Raw genomic sequence first — 14,347 nt, forward strand, 5'->3', positions numbered from 1 at the left:
GTATCTGGCCCTTCAACTTAACATCTGGTTATGTCACTTTTAGCAGCTTCAGCTGCAACCATTGCCTGTAACTGGACATCAGTCTGTGGATGAATTCTGATCCACTGCTCTTTGCAGAACTGCTTTAATTCAGCCACACTGGAGGGCTTTTAAATGTGAACTGCGCATTTAAGGTCCTGCCATTCTGGTGGACTTCTCTTGTGCTACTGATCATTGCACTTGAGCTTCAGATCATAAGAACTGACGACCAGACATTCAGCTGCAGGATTTTCTGGTAGAGAGCAGAATTCATGGTTCCATCAAACATGGCAAAACATTATTGTTAACACATTTTAAAATAATAATAATAAAAAAAAACATACCGCCTTTTGGGGGAGGGCTTGGATGCTTAGGCACTCGGTTTTAAGGCCCTATTTAGTGTTGTGCCACATCAATCAGTGCAGTTACACTGTCAGGCGCAAAGCCACCAGGCTAGGTCATGTAAACTTCATAAAAGCCTACTGCGATCGTTGTGTCTCCATTCCTGTTAGTTTTGTAGTTGCAGGCCCACCCAATAGTGTGTCTTTCAGTGTGAGTTCCAGTGTTATGTTAGCAACAAGCTAGTATTGGTACACAATCTAGCTTAAACAGACATTTGAAAATGGTAACAGATATTCACATATTTTTTTTTCTTAGGTTTTGGTTGTTCAGTCTTTTTTTTAATGTCTGGCTTGGTATTTTAATGTCAATCACAGACTATAGTAGTGATTGCTTGGTGTGCACAGTGATGAGTGTGAGACAATGCTGTATCGCATGTCGCCCAAATATTAAACCATTTTGGACCCAACTTACATTCCAGGAGCACAAAAAGTGCGACCATGCTTTATTCCTGTTCTAAATGCAACCGTTTTTTCTGTTTGCTTGTTTTTTGAACACAGTCTAAGTTTCAAATGATTTTGCATTGCATTGCATTGAAGAAATATAATTCATCATTCAAGAGAAAAGTAATGTTTTAAATTTTCACAATGTTACATTTAGAGTGTTCTCTGGCATTTATTCTCTGGGTTGTTCTGAATAGGACTCATATTATGAAGGTGGGGCAAGCTTGTGTGTGTTCCTTTAAATTAGAAAGCATTATGTCGCTTTATTGATGTCCATTGAAGAAGCGAGACAAAGTGGTGGTTTTGAGTGACCTCGGTAGTGTAAAGTGAGGCTGTGGCCAACTGCAGTCATAAATATATCACAACAACTCGCGCATAAACCAGGTCTCTTCCTTTGTGATGCTATCACAGTATTGAAGGAGCACAGATGTGTTTGTATACGTAGCGTATCTGTTAATGTGCATAGGTGGGCTTGTGTGTGCTGCTATGTACTTTGCATGCATGTTTTGCATTGCTAGTGTACAGCTGTCGTGTTGAGATTAAACTGTATGGCAGTAAGACAGAAATGTCACTTAGAGGAAGCTGAGACAACGTATTAGTATCTTTCTGGGAAAGTTCTGAAAAACTTCCATGTCGTGAAAACAGTTTTGATCTGTATATTTCTGGATTTTTATATACTTGTTTATTTTTTGTGTAGTGTAACAAGTATTACATTTATGCCAAATTTGTTTTTAGGCCAACTCATATTAAGATCCTACATCAAGGAACCCCCCCCCCCCATCATTTGATTCCTGAGAGCAAGAACAGTTCAATTCCAAAATATGAAAGTGCAGCATGGCTACTGCAGGTAAGACGACTTCCATTGTTATTGTCATTATATTTTTGTAACTCCAAAATAAGCAAATGCTTCAGATTTATTTTAGACCCAAAGGGCCAGAGAGAGAGAGGCAGAACGTGAATAAAGGCTGTCAAGATCCAATACACACCTTTAATAAGCTCAATAATTATTGGCACACTTGTTAAATGAGTAAAAAAGGCCATAAAAATGTCTGTGTGGTTCATGCGGTTAATCCCAAACTGATGTAAGGAAACAATAAGCTTTAGTTGAAGTAAATTTGGTCTAGGGAAAAAAAACACATAATAATTATTGGCACCCCTCCATTTGATACACTGTGCAACCTCACTGTGCTTGATTGCATTAAGGAATACAGAGCAAGGACTTTGAACCTGCTTTGAACTAAACATGTGTTAAATTGTGTTAGTCTAGCAAACTGACAATGTAGTTGTAACGTGAGAGACTCAGTCAAATGTTTGCCATAAAATCCAAGAGAAGCAATCATGACCAGTAGGGCAGAGACTATCGTAACAGAGGTAGTATTTGGGCGGTGGATCAGCACTGCAGTAACACTGACGTGGTGGCGGTGGTGGTTTAGTGTGAGTTTTAGTGTGTGTTGCGCTGGTCTGAGTGGACCCAACACAGCAGTACTGCTGGCGTTTTTAAATACTGTCCACTCACTGTCCACTCTGTCAGACTGACCTCTGTTGCTGGTCCACCCTCTAGATGTAAAGTCAGAGACGATAGCTCATCTGCTGCTGCACAGTTTGTGTTGTTCATCCTCTAGTCCTTCTTCAGTGGTCACAGGACACCGCCCACGGGACGCTGTTGGCTGGATAATTTTTGGTTGGTGGACTATTCTCAGGTACATGGGGGTCCTGAGCACTGAAGAACAGGGTAACAAAGTATCAGAGAAACAGATGGACAACAGTCTCTAATTATAGAGCTACAAAGTGCACCTATATAGTAAGTAGAGCTGATAAAATGGACAATGAGTGTAGAAAACAACAACACTTAAAAAACAGAACAAATTACTATTCAACATACATTTTTTATTGATTTAAATGACGAGCTCTATAATTTAAACATGTTGCAGAGGTAGGAGACTGTGGTGTGAGGAGTGAAGAACAGTTATTGGTATGGCGAGGTTGTGCCTTTGCCTGGAAACACCAGTCATGCTCATAAAGAACAGCAGTATTACCTGTTACACAATGCCAACAAAACGTTTTATATTTATTCTGTTACCTGGATTAAATATAAATGTTTAGTTTCTCACCTTCGTTTTGCAGGGACATCAACTCACTTGCTGAGATTTGTGACCATTTTGCTCATGAACGTTTGTGTGATGGACTCACAAGGATTGCCTGAACCTACAGATGTCATTGTACAGGTAAAGGGAAAGTTTATGTTACAGTATGTATGTTCTGAAACACATTTCCATGATTTTACCGAAATATTTCCACTAAATTATTTATAGAGTCACAAACCAGAGAGAAGCAGACATTTAAAATCATTTATGCACTGAACCATTCTAGGTAGAAATTACTTGAACTACAGAATTGTAGCGCTTGTTTAATCCAATATTATAACATTATTTTTCAAAAAAATGTTAGTAGTTTTCCAATAACAACTCGTACAGTCATATTCCACACATCTCAACATCCCTGCACATTTAATTGATTTTCTAAGTGAAAATAAGCACGTCTTCCACAGATTCACACAGCGTTTGAATATCATTTCACAAACTCTTGCTGAGCTTAACATATTGGGAAACACATCTTCTAAGACACTTCTCCTTCTGGGTCGTGGGGTGGGGGGGCTGGAGCCTATCCCAGCTGTCAGTGGGTGAAAGGCAGGATGCACCCTGGACAGGTCGCCAGTCCATTGCAGGTCAGACAGACAGACACGTTCACAGCAAGGGGCAATTTAGCACGTCCAATTGGCCTGACTGCATGTCTTTGGACTGTGGGAGGAAAGCAGAGTACCCAGAGGAAACCCACGCAGACACGGGGAGAACATGCAACTTTGTGCTATAATATTTGCACAGGCCTATTTGTAATTAGTTCAGCATATAACCAGTAATTATGCATTACAATGCGCGGAAGTGTGTTCTCTGTAGAGAATTCATTATTCTTACTTAGAGAATCAACAAAACATGTCATTTGACCAGGGACACCCACATGTTTGTATACGTCTGTATGTAACTGAGCTGGTATGGAATTTTTTTATTTCTTATTTCTGGCTCCATGATTCCAGGCGCTGGATTATTGTAACACACTTGCTGTGCCCTAATAAGATTTCATTTCTTTATATTTCAGACTGATGGAGAACTCAAAACAGAAAAACTAGGTAAGTATAAATTCCACATGGAAATCCTATAATCTTGTGGTATATTTGAAGTATAAAAAGAAAAGAAAAATCCCTTTTTTTCTCAGGGGGTACTACAAATTGTGCTTTACTTGTTTCCCTCTTTATTTATTCTTGCAGAAATACCCAAAATCTCAATAAGCAAATATGATTCTCAGCCAACAAAGTGCCACTGGAGTACATTGTGGTGGTGGAGGGGACAGTGTGTATATATATATATATATATATATATATATATAGACCTCAGCCTTAAGATAGACTCAAGCAATGCTCAGACGGTGCAAAACAAGGGGCTTACATAATAGCTTGTAGCTTCTGTATTATAAAAGATTTTATTTTTTTACTTTTGCAAGTGAACTTAAGTGAAGTTAGATCACATGAATAAATACAGAAATGTGTCTGAATGAACAAATCATTTATAAAATACTTCAACTTCATTAAAACTCATCATAACTGTATAGCCCACAACCTTTCACCCATATCAAGCACCTACTCCTTCAAAATGTGTTTAAAAAATGCTTATGGTTCACTTTACAATCAAACAAAAGATGTTTTTGTAAGCAGAAGAAAAGTGAATAAATATATGCCTCATCTATTTTCTATTGTAACACAACAGTGTACAACAACAAGGTCAAGGTCATCCAACACATGGATGTGTTTTATACTAACTCTGTCAGCCAATAATCATTTCAGACTTAAAGCAAGGGTGTAAGCACAGGTAGGCTGGCATTAACCCAGACTGATCACAAGCCTACCCAGTTACATGGAGGAAGAATTTAAGCTGATTTTCTTTATAAAAATGAAACTGGATGAGTGCTTTTGTTGTAAGACCAGTTGTAAGACATTGTTAGAACAACCTGTAGTTAGACTTTATAACAGTACAAAGGAGATGAGATCATGAAACTGAATGCCAGTAATGCCTTAGCTCTCTGTGGAAGCCCAGTCAGATGAGAAAATACAGAATTCGAGTCAAGTCAAGAGTCAAGAGGCTTTTATTGTCATTCCGTGTTATGTGCAAGTACACAGTGGAGTGAAATTACATTCCTCCAGGAACAACACGGTGCAACAAGGAACAAAAAGTGTAAAGTGCAAATGTGCAGACATTGCGTGAAAACAAAAAATTAAGTTAGAAACAATAAATACAATAAATTAAACAGATATTACACAGTAAACAGACAGGACAGTGCAGCACAATATTCAAACCCACAAATAGACACATGTAAATCCAGGAAAATTCCAATAATGTATTACATATGGCAAACCTGAAAATGTAATCATTTGAATTAACTGAATTCAGAACCATCAGCCAACTGTGTTTGCGCACTGTGAAATTAGACCTCCACATTTAACCCATCCTTGTAGTAAAACACACACACTAGGGAGCAGTGAACACACTTGCCCGGAGCAGTAGGCAGTCCTATCCTGGGGAGCAATTAGGGTTTAGGTGCCTTCCTCGAGGGCACTTCAGTCATGGACTATCAGCCGAAGGGATCAGATTTTCCAGTCACAGGGCTGGTTCCCTAACCTTCAGTCCATGAATGCCCCAAATAATGTAGTAAGATATTGTATTACATTATTGGAAAGTTATTAAATTATTGATATTTATCACATTTTTGACCAAGTAAAGTGCAAAATGTTATGTTTTTAGAGTTACATTACGTACTCACCACAGCACTGAGACAGCTCTTCTGCGAGTTGTTAATCATCTTCTCCAGTCTATTGATAGTGGTTCTCTCAATATTCTCCTTCTCCTCAACTTAAGTGCAGCATTTGATACTGTTAATCATGATGTTCTCATTTCTCGTCTTTTCTCGGTATCACTGACAAAGCCTTACAGTGGTTCAGGTCATATCTTACAGACAGACACCAGTTTATTACACTAGGTCCACAGAAGTCCTCCTCCTCTCCTGTCAGATGTGGTGTCCTGCGGGGCTCAGTTCTGGGACCCCTACTTTTCTTACTTTACATTTCACCCCTTGGGCAGATCATTCACAGCCATGGCCTAAACTTCTATTGTTATGCTGATGATATTCAGTTATATCTCAGTACACACACCCTCAGATTCCCCTCCAAGTACACTGATTGATTGTATTTCTGATTTAAATCTCTGGATGCAAAATAACTTTCTCATGCTAAACACTGATAAAACTGAAGTCTTATTGGTTGGCCCTAAACATTCAGTCTCAAAGTCATCCAATTCAGTTAGTATTGATGGCCTGCTCGTTGAGCCTGCACCTGTTGTTGGAAATCTTGGTGTTTTACTCGACCCATCACTTAATTTTGATCTGCATATCACGTTTCTCACTAAGACTGCATTCTTTCATTTATGTAACATTACTTGTCTTCCTTACTGGTAAAGACGCCAAAACTTTGGTTCATGCTGCATTGACTCCCTGTCAAATCTATCCAAAATCTACATTACATTCAGAACTCTGCAGCTCTCCCACACTAAGCGTTCAGCTCATATCACCCCCATTCTCTCTCAGTTATACTGGCTACTGGTCCCGTCCCGTATAAAGTTAAAAATTTTACTACTCACTTTCAAAGCCCTGTATAACCTTCCTCCCCACTACCTCAGAGAACTGCTGACCTCTTACACTCCCTCTCACTCTCAGGTCTTCTTGCAGTAACTTACTTGCTGTTCCATGCACCAGACTTTGGGAAGGAGGTCCTTCAGTGCCATGGCCCCCAAACTCTGGAATTCTCCTCCTCAATCCCTCAGGGACTGCTTTTCTTTTTCCTCTTTTAAATCTGACTTTTCTCTTTAATACACATTTTTCTTTTTTTTCCTTTTTTTTTATTGCACCCCCCTCCACCCCATGCTATGTGAAGCAATCTTGGGTTTATGAAAGGCGCTATATAAATGTAACTTATTATTATGTGGAACCTTTTACAACATCAGCTTCTGCAGACCTTGAAGATTTCAACCTTCCTGAATTTTGTAATCACTGTTTGAACTGCTTTTTCTAATTGATTGGCCACCTCATATCTGACCTGTTATAACAGTGATTACAAAACGGAGGACTAGAAGCTTGACTCACAGTATGGAGATGAACTCTACAATGAATACAATTTACTAAGCAATGTTTGAGTCTCCTTGTTTTATTACTTTCTTTAAGTACTTCTTATCAATAGTACAGTATCAATATCAGCACCTCATGCAAAAGGAAGTTCACAAGTTTCACAATCGTACTAATATTACTAAAACTAACATGAGGAACAATTTCTTATTAATGTAAACATTGCAAAGTATGTTTAATTCAAACTGAATTGTAATACATCAGATACATTTTAAAAGATAAAACATCACAATTGGATCTAATCTCATTGCATAAGTGACAGGTAATTCACCAAGTTCATCTGTAAACAAATCTGCATAATCCTGGAACACCCTCTGTGATATGGTTTGATCCTGAACAGTATCTGTGTGTTATACTTCCTTGCTAAAGGTGACCAGTTTCATCTTCAGGCTATCTTGCAAGCCTAGTATGGACTGCACATTTTTACATATAACCTGGAATTTTAGCATGTGGTACACCCCATTGAGTTCACATTGCAGTGTCACTGTGCCAATTGATTCAATCTCGGCTCCACCAAAAGCAACAAGTTTGACTGTTTTGCCTGATTTGTGTATATTTTCATGTTGCCTAATCGCTGTGCAAGTATCAAGCGAAATCACGTTGCATTTGGCCCCAGTATCCACTTTTAATTCAAGGCTCTTCTTATTGACCATAATACTGCAATGCCCTTCCCCTTTGTAACAGTCCTCAGTGTGTATTGTGTTAATGTCACCGTCTTCTTATACTGACAGGCCTTCAACCTTGAAAGTGTCGCTGTTGACATCGAATCTGTCTCAGTCGACAGTTGATTCACTTGTTTGCTTGATTTGATAGCTCTTGCAGATCTGCATAGCTTTTTGAAATGGTTGTACTTCCTGCAGCCATGACACTGCTGTCCAAAGGCTGGGCAATGATGGCGTTGGGCATGGTGTGTGCCCAGTTACTGCAGTTTGAGATCGATGCACTTTCTAAATGTGAATTTTGACTGACTTTTGGGTTTGCTACTGCGTTTTATTTGCATAGTATCCACCCTGGCAGTTCTCATATTTAGGGACAGAGTGTTCTGTTGGCACTGGCAGGCATGGCGCCATTGGTGCCTCCGTATCGGTCGTTTTCTGCAGCGAGATACTGAAGGCTTGATGAAAGAGAAGAACATTTTAGATGTCCTTGAATTTGAGTGGCAACATTCTTCTGTTCTCCTTTTTTGATTTCACTCTAATTTCACTCTAAATCCTGTTTTCCCTTTTTAGAATACACTATAACTTTATCAATGACCATAGATACAACATTTGACAACACACTCACGAACAAAAACAGTCAAATGTACCAAAAATACAGCAAAGACATCACAAGTTCAGTAAGTATAGCATATATTTATATGCTTTAACATGTCTATCAAATCCCAACTATTAGTAATAGTGAAAGTATTTTTCAGGTTGACGGTGCTTACAGTGGCAAACTTTCTTCATACAAAGCTCATTCTGCGAAAGTTATTCAGTTCAGGTAAGACTGTTTATCTTCACACAACAAAGTAACAACATAACATCATAAATAAGTTTACTAATAACATCAAATAACATCATAAATAAGTTTAGTAGAGGTCTAATTTCTAATTTGCCCCAATAACCAAGAAAGATTTTCAGTAAACACTGTAGCTGAATTTTATTACACACACAAAAGTATTTAGAAAAATCAAGTCAATGAATTAGTTAGTGAATTAGTCATTGTTAATTACAGCCAATACAATTGTGGATTTGGAAACCATAGATATAACTGAACGTTTCTAAATATTTACATTTATGGCATTTGGCTGACGCTCTTATCCAGAGCGACTTACAACTTGATCATTTTACACAAGTAGGCAAAGGTAGTGTTAGAATTCTTGCCCAAGGACTCTTATTGGTATAGTGTAGGGTTCTTACCCAGGTGGGGTATTGAACCCTAGTCTACAGAGTAAAAGGCAGAGGTGTTAACCACTACACTAATCAACCACTATATGCACCATGTTTTGATTAGAATCAAATGTATGGTTTTGATCACATGGTTGTTCTATGTAGTTCTGCTCTAAATTATGTTCTTTGTTCATTTTATCAGGCCTGGCAGTGTGGTAGCAGACTTCACTATTGCATCAACAAGAAATACACTTGATTTTAGTGCTGCAAACAGACAATTAGCTTCTGCTCTCAGAGACAAAGGATATAGCGTAAATGAAAATTCATTCGCTCAAACTGGTAAGGTTTTTCATTTTTATCTTTAAGGCAGTTCTCTAACTCTTTTTTATTGTCAGATGTTCATAGTAATTACATTAATGGGTCATGAACTGATAATGTCAATGTCAATATCAATTTATTTATAGAGCACATTTTACACAACATTAGTTGACCAAAGTGCTGCACAAATACAAACATTAAACTACAGCACTACTAAAACAGTTTAAAAGAGACAAAACAAATGACATAAAAGCCATGGAATGGTAGTGAGCTTTAAGACTAGATTTAAAACGTGACAGAGTGGGTGCCAATCGAATCTGCAGTAGCTGCTCATTCCACAGTTTCGGGGCAGCCACAGCAAATGCTCGGTCCCCCCTCTGTTTCAGCCTCGACTTGGGGACCACCAGCCGAAGCTGATTGGAAGATCTTAGGGCCTGTGCCTGAACATAGGGCACAAGCAATTCGGCTAAATAATTGGGAGCTATCCCATGCAGAGACTTATACACTAAAAGCAAAAGTTTAAACTGTATTCTGAAAACAACTGGGAGCCAATGGAGTGAAGCCAGTACCGGAGTAATATTTTCTTTCCGGGATGTACGTGTTAAAAGCCTCGCTGCAGCATTTTGCAGCAAGTTTATCTTAGCAACGAACGAATAACCAGCACCAATGTATAGTGAATTACAATAATCAAGCCTTGTGGAAATAAATGCATGAATTACTATCTCAAAGTCTGAGAAAGATAAAAACGGCTTAACTTTGGAGTTGGTAGAAACTGGACTTAACTACCGCCTTTATCTGCTTGTCAAATTTAAAAACCCTCATCAAATATCACACCCAGATTTTTGACCAAGGTCTGAGTAAAAGTCTGCCACTGGCCTAGGTTCCATTGAGGACTACATGAAATCAGACCATGATAAAATCAGACATACAAGGTAAATAAATGAAAAAAATCAGCTGATTTAAAAAAATAAAAATAAACATGTAGCCTGTTGCTCTTATTTTTTGGATCATGCAAATACTTGGAGTGAAATCTAAAATTTCATGTGTTTTCAACAAAATGTTCATCCAAAATCTCATTATTGTAACTTTTAAAAGTTGTAGAAAAACTATCTCAGATTAATAAATTCATTTTATTGCACTAACCTTTTTAAACTAATAGAATTTCTATATAAAATCATTTTAAGGTTTTCAAAATACGACACATTTCATTAAAGCAACAACATTTTAAACATAATACAATAAACAACACTAACTGTACAGGAAGTTCATCTGAGGAAATCTGTCTGAGGAAAGCGTAACTCTGTAAAAACTACAGGAGTGTTGGCAAGGAACACATAAGAAAATCCAGTATGTATCCTAAAGTCCATATTCTAAGCCCTAATACTGTAATAGCCTTTTTTTCATCAATAAAATATCTTATTATTTAGAAATTTTACAGAGTGAAAAGAATACAGGTATTTGCTGAGCAAAGTATGTATTTAAAGACAGCATAGCAAGAATGTTGTTAAGTTATCCCAGACTTATTTACATGTTTCTTATACTGTAGTGTAAGATTGTGAAAAATGGAAAAATTGCCTGTTGCGGTGTAAAACAACCAGGCTGAGTCTAAAAGGAGTTTTGCCAGTTTATTGGATGAAACCGCTGGACAGAACCATTTATGATAATGAAGAAAAATCGGAAAAATATAAATCAAGACTAAATCATGCCAAAAAATGAAAGAGTTTAACAAAGATGAAAGAGAATAAATGAAACTGGCTTGTGAGCCATTAAAGCACCCATCACCCCAGTAATCTGAGTGTGGACCTTCTTCCATCTAGGCAAAAACAGTGAGTTCTGGCTTATCTCTCCAAGTCCCAATTCTCCGCGCTCCTGCCCGAACTACTCACTACGGTTTTACCAAAAGAATTTATAACAACCCTGCATATCTGATGTGACCTTCTTCACCCAATCAGCATTCGCCAGAGAGACAAGCACTCATTGTCAGGGCCTACAGAGACGAGCAACCCGACTGCACTCTTAGAAAACATACATTGTAATACACCCAAGAATATTGTAATATTAAGTTAAGTGATACTTTTTTGATCCCACAACTGGGGAAATTCCACCTCTGCATTTAACCCATCTGTGAAGTGAAACACCTCATACACACTAGTGAACACACACACACTTGCCCAGAGCGGTGGGCAGCCCTATCCACGGCACCTGGGGAGCATATGGGGGTTAGGTGTCTTGCTCAAGGACACCTCAGTCATGAGCTGTCGGCCCTGGGGATTGAACCGGCAACCTTCTGGTCCCAGGGCCAGCTCCCTAACCTCCAGCCACGACTGCCCCCATATATACAGATGAACTCATGACCGTCATCCCATGATCGGGAGCACACGATTTTTATACTACCTAAAGATGAAATATAATCAATTGAGGTGAAATGTGTGCCTCCCTCTCTGTGTGTGTGTGTGTGTGTGTGTGTGTGTGCGTGCAGATTGAATGGAGCCAATAAGCAGTAACTGGAATAATTTGAAAAAAGATCACTGGTTTAAATATTAGCATAAATGTAAATGCATTAAACAAAGCTAAAAGACTCTGTGCTACTTTTTTTTTTTTTTAGTGGAAAACGGCTTATATGATCCAAGCAAAGGCAACATTTACCCTGGAAAAAATATGGTTTTGACCTGTAATCCTCCAGCCTTAAGTACTGGAGGAATAACCTGGAGTTTTAATGATATTATCATTGGAAGTAGTCCTGCCTATCTAATCAGCGCTGACAGAAAAACAATCACTGTGGAAAACACCAGTGATCGGCTCAGTGGTAAGTCATGGATAATTCACAAAATATTTGAAATACACTTTTGCTGTTTTTACAGTTATCAAATTACCCCATGTTTATTAATGTTTTATGAATAAACAGCTGACGTGTAAAAAGAGGAAATGACCTTTGCAGTAAAAGCCTATTAATGCTACTGCAGTGATGGACTGTTTTACAAATATAACCTTTTTTTAATGGAAAGAGTTATTTTACTCATTTTAGTCGCTTTGCCTTCACAGGTAAATACGCATGTACAACGACCTTAAACTCAGTTCCCTACATAATCTGGCAAAGGATAGTAATTCAGCCATTGCCCAATATCAGAGTGACCACCTCAAAAACTGTGTACTGTGATGGATCACCAATCACACTGGAGTGCTGCGCTGAGAACAGCTACATGACTAAGTGGAGCCTGTTCACTTCATCTGGACTGCAGACGCTAACAGGTCCCACACACACAAACAGCTCATACATTTTCTCTGTTTGATTGGAGTTTTTTACAGTTTAACTGCAAATCCTGATGGTGATATAATTAACTGGATTATTTGATGGAGGAACTGAGAATGTTAATGTACTTTAGAATCGTTTCCACTTTTGTTACCTCATGCTTTTTATTTCTGTTTTATATTTCCACTTTCACTCAAAATGAAGTTCTAATTCACCAATGACTTTTATATTTGCCGTTTGGTATGTGTTATGATTGGCCCCTCCCAGTCTCCTCATGTGCTTTTCTTTACCTTTTAGTCCTGTCATGTGCTTTTGTTTTGATTTCTTCACAGTCTGGCCCCCTTGTTTTCTGACTCCACCCCTGATTTTTACCACCTGTGTTTACCACCTGCGTCCTGTTATCCCTTGTTAGCCCTCTTGTATTTGAGCCCTGTGTTTTCCCCTGTGTGTTGGCTGGTCTTTGTTTGGATGTATGTTTGATTGTGCTGAATGCTTGTTTTGATGTTCTGTTTGTATGTATTGTATGGATTGAAATGTTTTGTTAAGTGTTTGGACTTCTCTGTTCCTTGTCATGTCTGTCCCTTCTGCTCTTCATGTTAGCTACCTGAACCTGGACTATATCGATCCTGGATTTGCCCAAAATAAAACTCACTTATCTCACCGTATGCATCCACCTCATCGCTCCACGTCACAGCACTGACGTTTCATTTACACAGAGATCTTGACACGTTACTGTACTCTATATTTAAATAATAAAGGAAACTAGTAAATTAAAATATGCCATAATAGAATGGCGTATAGCCCTGCGCGTTCATCTCAATATTTACTGCTTGGTGAAGATGGTGGTAAATTTCTGGTGAAGGTTTTTTTTTTTTTTTTTTACAAAACCATATGCATCATTATTATTATTATTATTATTATTATTGGCACCACTCCACACTTCATTTAGGAATTTGTGCAAACCTTTTTTGCCAAACGTATCAGCAGTGAGTTTCATACTTGTGAATGGAGAAAGCACAGCAATACGTGTGTGTGTGTGTGTGTGTGTGTGTGTGTGTGTGTGTGTGTGTATATGCTGTTGTCAGAAAAAAACCTCATATCTCAAATGGTAACTTTATAGGAGAAGGAAAAAACCTAACTTACTTTTAATGTAAGTAACCAGAATTTTTTGCAAGTAATTTAGATCATTTTTTTGTCCATTCATCATGAAATGTTAAGGTTAATATAAAGGACAACAGTTTTTTTCAAAGTATCAAAAAGTGAAAAACGTCCAAAAAAAAATGTATATTTACACACACACACACACACACACACACACACACACACACACACACACACACACACACACACACACACATATATATATATATATATATATATATATATATATATGTTTTTCAGTTTTTGACATAATATGTACTATCTATGCTATATATATGTTTTTAAATGGATCAGGTGTCCATATACTTCGGTGCACTGCAAAAGTCTAACCAGTGTGTGTGAAACCCTGAAACCTCTCCAGATCCTCCAGATCTCTAGGTCTGCTCCGCTCAGCTCGACCCTCACTTTTTCAAAGCGGGTTATGTGAAGGGACTGGGATGACCAAGTCAAACGTTACGGTAGACACTGAACCATTTTGTAAGAATTTGAAGGTGTGTTGTGGACCTAGCAATCATCTAGTTTTAGTTTTTAAGCAGATTGTTACTTAAAGTCTCCTTATACTTTATGGAATCCATGGTGCCATGTATCCTATAAAGTTCTGTGGG

The 14,347-nt window shown here is 38.1% G+C and overlaps 1 protein-coding gene across 1 annotated transcript; it reads left to right on the top strand.

Moving 5' to 3' along the window:
- The first annotated feature begins 1,638 nt into the window (after window positions 1-1,638).
- Window positions 1,639-14,120, top strand: LOC108440798 (adhesion G protein-coupled receptor F5-like). Its single transcript, XM_037538108.1, has 9 exons — window positions 1,639-1,707; window positions 2,985-3,085; window positions 4,014-4,044; window positions 8,372-8,478; window positions 8,557-8,624; window positions 9,216-9,352; window positions 11,937-12,137; window positions 12,374-12,580; window positions 14,104-14,120. Exons 1-9 carry the CDS (start codon window positions 1,695-1,697, stop codon window positions 14,118-14,120), a joined length of 882 nt encoding a protein of 293 aa, XP_037394005.1. The 5' UTR covers window positions 1,639-1,694.
- Window positions 14,121-14,347: the final 227 nt, after the last annotated feature.

The sequence above is a fragment of the Pygocentrus nattereri genome, chromosome 4, assembly GCF_015220715.1.
Source record: "Pygocentrus nattereri isolate fPygNat1 chromosome 4, fPygNat1.pri, whole genome shotgun sequence".
NCBI lineage: Eukaryota > Metazoa > Chordata > Actinopteri > Characiformes > Serrasalmidae > Pygocentrus > Pygocentrus nattereri.

Coding starts and splice junctions, on each gene's coding strand:
- LOC108440798 (XM_037538108.1), top strand. Junction 9,353..11,936: donor AAATTCATTCGCTCAAACTG/GTAAGGTTTTTC, acceptor TTTTTTTTTTAG/TGGAAAACGGCTTATATGAT. Junction 12,138..12,373: donor CACCAGTGATCGGCTCAGTG/GTAAGTCATGGA, acceptor TTGCCTTCACAG/GTAAATACGCATGTACAACG.